Consider the following 8,065-nt stretch of genomic DNA (forward strand, 5'->3'; position numbering starts at 1 on the left):
CTTTAAAAAAATAGCAGACCTACAAGCTCACCGAGTGCCGCGCTATGAGCTTGTAGATCTGCTATTTTTCAATAGCTAAAGTATAACATCATGCTTATGAACACCAAAAGGGGTTCCTGCCCAGAATGGATTAAGGCAACCGGACGGTTCCACGTGCTGCACAAGGTGCCCTTTTTTCACTTGAGCTTCTGCCCCTCTAAAATGTCTGTGCACGCCACTGCTGCCCTACGCGCTCACCTGCCACTACCACAAGGACAAAGAGGTCAGTACTCAGCAGTGGTGGAAAGTAACTAAATACTTTTACTTAAGTACTGTACTTAAGTACAATTTTTAGGTATTTCCAATTCCCAATACTTTTACTTCTACTCCACTACATCTCAGAGCCAACATTTGTGCTTTTACTCCACTACAATTATTTGTAAACTTTAGTTACTATAGTTACTTTGGAGATTTTAATTTTGATTAGAAAACATACATGAACCACTTCAACCCTATACATTTCGGCCATTTGAAAATTTAGTACTTTAAGTACATTTTGATGCTGATAACTTTTGTACTTTTACTCAAGTATACATTTCAATTCCGCACTTTTAGGCCTGGACTCACACCTTCGCAACAGATTGATGTATGCTTGTTGTATGAGACTTATTGACTGAGCAAGCTCACAATGCATTTCAATGGGAGTCACATGGTTTGACACAACATTTGTGTTGTATGAGGGGGTGGGGGCAGTCAAAACGCAGCCGAAAGCCGTACAACACAAATGTTGTGTCAAACCATGTGACTTCCATTGGAAATGCATTGGGGCAAGATGTAAACAAACCCTTTCATACATCTAGCATGCATCAATCGGAAATCATTAGTTGATTTGACCCCCAATCCAACCCTTAGATGCTGAGTGCCAAGCAGGGAGGCATTGGGTCCCATTTTTAACAGTCTTTGGTATGACCCGGCCTGGGGATCGAACCCCCGACCCCCCAGTTTCAGGGCGGACACTCTAACCAAGAGGCCACTGTCTGGTGGCCACTAGTATGGAACCAAATGGACCATTTGGTTTCATTTGTACACTCTCCGAGTTAAAGGTGCTATAAGCAATAATATGTCCACATTTTAATGATTTTATTTATTTATTTATTTTTGGTATTCAGACAGCCAGCAATGGGTAGAACGCTCCCCCCAAAAAAATGTAGTCTCTGTGACACATCTAGGAGCCGCCATCTGCGTTCAAAGGTGTTCCTAGAAGCTTTGTCATTGGTTGGAAAAACCCTGGTCGCAATGACTAACCAATCAGGAAGTAGACAGGCAAATCAACCAATGACAAAGCTTCTAGGAAAATCTTTGAATGCAGATTGCTGCCCCTAGATGTGTCACAGAGACTACATGTTTTTGAGGAGCGTTCTACCCATTGCTGGCTGTCTGAATACCAAAAAAAAGAAGAAAAGAAATGTTGACATATTATTGCTTATAGCAGCTTTAACTCTTTGAGAGTTTCATGGATTTCTATATAGTTTTTAGACTTCTCTATGGCAGAATGGCGTTTTTGAATGATTTATTGAAAATTCTCTGCTGTGAATGTGTGACAACGAAAGACCTTCAGAGAAAGCTTGGCTTGTCTGCTTCCAGGAAAAAAATGAACCGAGTTGATAAAATGTTTAGTTGTGGTGTTGGAAGCCATTTAAAAGAGCCTGCATTTACACTGGGTAGTGTTTCTAGGACAACAAAAAAAGTTATGACCGGTTGAAGTTTTATTTTCTAAATAACTTTTTTTCTGCTGGGCGTACATAGCCATGCAATATCTCATTTTAAAGGGTGAGTTGTCTAGTTCAATTAAAATAAAATAAAAAGTTTCTCACATGTACCACTGTAGATATTTTGCCATCTATAAATAGCATGGTCAGTCATGATCAATCTGACCTATCCAGCTAAAAGTCCCCCTAGCTCTGAAATGGAACATCATATAAACTCAATTCTTTTTTGGGGTAAAATTAGACATTCTAACGCACATTTTGATATATACCATGTTTACATAGTCTTACCAGTACCGTGTCTATTCATGCATGTATCTCAAAAACCTGTTGTGAAGAAACAGTTTTGATAAAAAACTCATCCAAGGACATTGTTTTGATATGACTTTGTGCCCATGATATGTATCAAAATATAGACTTGAATGTATACTGTATTATAACAAAAAAATTGGGTTCTTACCATCTACCGTTACAGAGTAAATCACAGTTGAAACTCGCTTAGTCAAACCATAAACCTCAGACTAGTGAACAAAATAGCCATGACAGGTCTAACTCATTGTAAAAGCTTGTCTTTTATTTTTTATGACTAACATAATACAATTATAATAAATATTACAGAAAATAAATAGGCCTACATACAAAACAGTTGTCCCCAAACTCCCCAGTGTCCCCAAACCACTGCATTCCAGTTGTTCTTGACGGCGTGTGTGTGTGTAGGCTAAATTTAAAAAAAACAACAACTGAAATGAATGAATGCATCCGGTTCAGTGTCGGAGAACTCCATCGCAGTCTTGACTCTTCGTCTTCATCATCATCATCATCATCATCATCCTCCTCATCTGATGCCAGTTCTAAATATATAAAAAATAAACATTTAGCTGTAGTCAGCCCGGCCAATAGCCAGTTGGGGGGGGGGGGGGGGGGGACGTAGGCTATCTGACATCATCGTCATCATCATCATCACACGGAGACACACTAAACAATGTACAATCATGATTGTATACAATATACAATGAATGCAATTATCATGCAAGCTCAGACGTCAATGAAACGTCATACAGATCTTATATAATACGCTACTGTTAGCTTCACTCCCCGTCCCCCCTCCGATCCTTGTAGCAACGTCATCATAACCACGCGTTGCTTCAGTAAACGATGCATGTTTGTTCTCCGTCTTTGTAGACAGTAAATAAAAGGAGCGAACATTACTCTAAAGATCAGATCGCCTATAAGGCACGCTACAATATAAAATACTTGTACTGCCATGCGTGCATGCCTGCTACGATACATTTGTACTGCACAAACCAACCGATCGACACCAACCCCCCCTCCAGCCCTTAGCCAGCACCAATGCACCGACCAACACCATTAGCCAGCACCTTCGGTGCTGGCTAATGGCTGGGGGCCATCGTGGTGAGTCATTCTGGCGTCATGATCTGACTAGTAGTAGTAATTATCCAAGCATCTATTTGTAGCGATCATCTTATGATTTCTGATCACTATAGAAGGGCATTTTCTACAATAAGATTACCTCAAAACATTCCGGGTTGATCGTCTTCTTCAATGGTTTCCCGGTATAGCTCATCGGACGACGATGGGGAGACAATGAAAAAAGGAGGGAGGGAGCAGCGAGTCTCGCTGTAAGCACTGGACCAGGGCTACTCCGCCTGGAGAAGGCGACTGGGACGCGTATGGATCAATACTACTACCACAAAACTCGCTCAAATAAATAGTACTGCTTTCAACTTTTTCTGCTAGAAAATCGCTCGGGCGAGACGGCAAACAGGCAAAACAATGATAACTATGAAGACTCCCTCTGCCCCCACTGTTTACAGGGGGTGGGACCAGCTTCCAATGGCAACACGTACACGTGTGTCACGTGACACGGGTTTTCTGGGTAATGTAGTTGGAATATAAGCTCAGGAATTTAAACAGCGCTTCGGAGCATATTAATATGTTTAGATTCATCAAAAACTGTGAAGACGCCAATTGGCGTCATTGATCATTTACGGAATTCTGATGAAGACGCCAATTGGCGTCTTTCATCTTCTAAGGGTTAAGGGAGTCCAGGTAACGTGTCTAACAAACCTTTTCTTTCATTCATTCTTCCAGGTGTTTATGCCAAAAAGGAAAAGCAAGAGCAAACATAAAAGCGGCCCGCCAGAGGCGGCGGCGGTCGAGGAAGGCGCGCTGCTGAACCACAAGATGGCCGCCGGCGCCAACAACGGCCACGCCTACTACAACGGCCCCCCGCCCTCGGACAGCTCGGGGGAGCACTACCCCCCCGAGGGGGAGGAGGAGGGGGCCCCCCTGCAGGAGGCGGGGTTCGAGCACCGCGGTGTGGGCCTGGACTTCGCCATCCTGGACAGCACGTTCCTCCTCTCCCAGGTGTTCCCCACGCTCTTCATGGGCATGATCGTCCAGTTCGCCCAGTCCGTCACCGCCTACATCGCCTGCTCGGCCTTCTTCGGCGCCGTCGCCATCTTCCTGGCCAATCAGATCGTCTTTGACCAGAAGGACCTGAGGACCTGAAGAGAGAGAGAGAGAGAGAGAGAGGCTGCTGCTGGGCGAGTTTGGAACTAGGAACTGGAGTATAGCCTCGCGTAGAACCAGCCTTCATCTGCCTTTGCAATGCATATCACCCCAGGCAGATTGAGTCTGGCCCCCTCTCAATTGTGGGAGGACTTCACGGCCGATGTGGTGAGGAGCCAACCAGATTCGTCTGGAATGAGGCTGTAACCAACCAGGGCCCAGTATGCAAATATGGGGCGGGACATTGTGGGGAAAAAAATCTAATACTGAGAGGGACGAGACCATAGAAATATAAAAGAAAGCTAGATGCCTCACCTGCGCTCTGGCCAATGGAGAGCGACGTTGCTACGTGGCGGCCATCTTTCCTCAGGGCAGCTTTGTGTATATGGGGCATGTACTTTTTAAATAACCATAACTTACTCAATTCTCAACCGATTTTCAAACGGTTTGGTTTGTTATAAACGTCAGACGTCCGCATACTTATATGCTTTTATACGACGTTCATATAAAAAACAAAATTAAGCAGATACGCGTCCTGAATCATAGCCACGTTGACAACGTTTGTAATAAACCAACCCGTTTGTAAATCCGTCAAGATTTTGAGTTATGACGAAGCAAGATGGCCACCGGGTGAACTACGTCAGAGACTGCGCCTTGAGCCATCTAGCCTTTATATATGTCTATGGACGAGACTAATATCCATGCAGTGATATTAGTATCGATTATGTGAGGCTAGAACTGAAGAGCTGAGCTCAGAGTTCACGGACTCGCCAATCGCAGAATTATGGATTTTATTTGGGGGGGGGGGGGGGGGGGGGTACTCGGCCCACAATGCAATGCACTACGATTCCCCACAATGCCTTGTTGTTGTTACCGGTGCGCTGGTGTTGCTTTCTGTTGCTTTCTGTTGTTGTCGGGTAGAAAGTTGTCTTATCTCCCTATTTAAAACTTTTAATGTTTATTCGTAAATGAATGCTCTACTTCGTCATACAATGTGCCAAAAAATAGCTGATCCACAATCTCAGAAAACGTGTCGCATTGTGAGCTTGTAGATCTGCTAGTCTTGCTAATTTGGAATTTTAGCCGTGAAAAGTAACAATTACATAATTATTTTGGACGCTGTCGGGTTTCCCCCGTGCTGTGTGTGTGTGTGTGTGTGTGTGTGTGTGTGTGTGTGTGTGTGTGTGTGTGTGTGTGTGTGTGTGTGTGTGTGTGTGTGTGTGTGTGTGTGTGTGTGTGTGTGTGTGTGTGTGTGTGTGTGTGTGTGTGTGTGTGTGTGTGTGTGTGTGTGTGTGTGTGTGTGTGTGTGTGTGCGCGCCCCATCATTCACATTCTGGGCGGAACATTAGCCAAAAATAGCAGATCTATAGATGGCAGATCTGCAATTTTGCCGAAAAGATTTGTTCTATCTAGATTCTAGATGTAAAGAAGTGGCCCCAGTTCCAGAGCCAACTCATGTACAGTCCACAGTTTACAAACATGGATATAGGCTTACCTGCACTGCCTCCTAGTGCTCTGACTGTGCACTGCATGGGAGGAACTGAATGGTGTAGAATTGAGTGCAAATCTACTCTAAAGCTTTCTACGCGTAAGACTCTTACACTCTTGGCTGTGCTGGCGGGTGTCCCCACCTTCCTCCTCCTCTTCCTCATGTACAACACAAATAAATTAGAGAAAGGGCTGGATGACACTTAAACCTATTTAGATCTGAGGATGATTCTACAAATCTCGTCTAAATCGTGACAGTTTTCTGAAAAACCCTATGTTTCTGTGTCAGTCGTTCTCAAACATTTTCATGTCATGGACCCCCAAATATATATGTAATTGGCTGCCGACCCCCATCTGAAAATATGTTGTTCCAGGGACCCTCCCAGAAGCAAAGATATGAGTTAAAAACGTTCGCTCTGAAAGAATATTATATTCAAAGATTACCGCCACATTTTCAGGATTAACAAAAAAAATAGCAGATCTACAAGCTCGTAGCACGGCACTCGGTGCCGCGCTATGAGCTTGTAGATCTGCTATTTTTCAATGGCTAAAGTATAACGATGCTTAAAACACCAAAAGGGGTTCCCGCCCCAAAATAGGTTAAAGTACACCCGCCTTCTAATGAGAGCACAAAATCTCTCTTGGAAGAGCCACCCATCGACTTCTCTAATATGCAGCAACCTTCCCCGTGTTTCTTCACTCGTCCGATCCAGAAGAACACAGTTTGCCGGCCACTGCTTACAACGCTGACAATGAGGTTATATCTTCCCTTCTTCTCTGGAATCCTGCCTCAAAGCAGACCAGAGGTTGAAAACTGTCGTTCCCTGATGTCATCGCTATAGGGACACATCATGCATCAGTAAGCAGGAACTGGGGATGGCAATGAAGGACCGGGAAGTCTGGCGTGGCATTGTGAAATCCATGATCTCGACCGGGGTTCGAAAAATGATAACACGTTTACTGTACAACTGAACGGATTTACCGTACAATTCCATTCTTCAACTCCCTGACGTTAAGGTTATAGGTCTAAATTTGTAGTCATTATCCCGTTGCTTGCGGAGAATCTGTTATTTTCGGCACTGCATGTCGCGCGACGGAATCGCTTCCAATGTTACTTGTTGATCCATCCTGTATGAGTTCTCTCTCCTGATTGGATAGAATTGGTATCCCCACCTGAAAATGTATTTTATGTTTACTAAAGAGCCGGAAAGACTCCCTGTTACTGAACAAACACACCACAGTCCAGTATGTCCATTAAGTCCAGTCCAGTATGTCCATTAAGTCCAGTCCAGTATGTCCATTAAGTCCAGTCCAGTATGTCCAGCTTTCCACTTTAGCCCATTTAGGCCTGATGTCGAAATTTAAACAAAAAACATTTTTTTCCCATGTGTACACTCTCAGAGTTACAGTCCCGTAAGGGTCCATTTGGTTCCATGTGTACACTCTCAGAGTTACAGTCCCGTAAGGGTCCATTTGGTTCCATGTGTACACTCTCAGAGTTACAGTCCCGTAAGGGTCCATTTGGTTCCATGTGTACACTCTCCGAGTTACAGACCCGTAAGGGTCCATTTGGTTCCATCTGTACACTCTCCGAGTTACAGACCCGTAAGGGTCCATTTGGTTCCATGTGTACACTCTCAGAGTTACAGACCCGTAAGGGTCCATTTGGTTCCATGTGTACACTCTCAGAGTTACAGACCCGTAAGGGTCCATTTGGTTCCATGTGTACACTCTCAGAGTTACAGACCCGTAAGGGTCCATTTGGTTCCATGTGTACACTCTCAGAGTTACAGACCCGTAAGGGTCCATTTGGTTCCATGTGTACACTCTCCGAGTTACAGACCCCTAAGGGTCCATTTGGTTCCATGTGTACACTCTCAGAGTTACAGACCCGTAAGGGTCCATTTGGTTCCATGTGTACACTCTCCGAGTTACAGACCCCTAAGGGTCCATTTGGTTCCATGTGTACACTCTCAGAGTTACAGACCCGTAAGGGTCCATTTGGTTCCATGTGTACACTCTCCGAGTTACAGACCCCTAAGGGTCCATTTGGTTCCATGTGTACACTCTCAGAGTTACAGACCCGTAAGGGTCCATTTGGTTCCATGTGTACACTCTCAGAGTTACAGACCCGTAAGGGTCCATTTGGTTCCATGTGTACACTCTCAGAGTTACAGACCCGTAAGGGTCATTTGGTTCCATGTGTACACTCTCAGAGTTACAGACCCGTAAGGGTCCATTTGGTTCCATGTGTACACTCTCAGAGTTACAGACCCGTAAGGGTCCATTTGGTTCCATGT

General features: G+C 44.5%; 1 protein-coding gene across 2 annotated transcripts in view; it reads left to right on the forward strand.

The window, feature by feature from the left end:
* LOC306923716 (solute carrier family 45 member 3) overlaps nt 1-7,809 on the forward strand; it is an 83,966-nt gene extending 76,157 nt beyond the window's left edge. For both annotated transcript variants that reach the window (XM_079501983.1, XM_079501984.1), the window contains exon 8: nt 3,858-7,809. In XM_079501983.1, coding sequence (XP_079358109.1) covers nt 3,858-4,277 — 420 coding nt within the window. In that variant the 3' untranslated portion in view covers nt 4,278-7,809. The remainder of the gene's footprint in view (nt 1-3,857) is intronic.
* Nucleotides 7,810-8,065: the final 256 nt, after the last annotated feature.

The sequence above is a fragment of the Electrona antarctica genome (assembly GCF_951216825.1).
Source record: "Electrona antarctica genome assembly, chromosome: 5".
NCBI classification, from domain to species: Eukaryota; Metazoa; Chordata; class Actinopteri; order Myctophiformes; family Myctophidae; genus Electrona; species Electrona antarctica.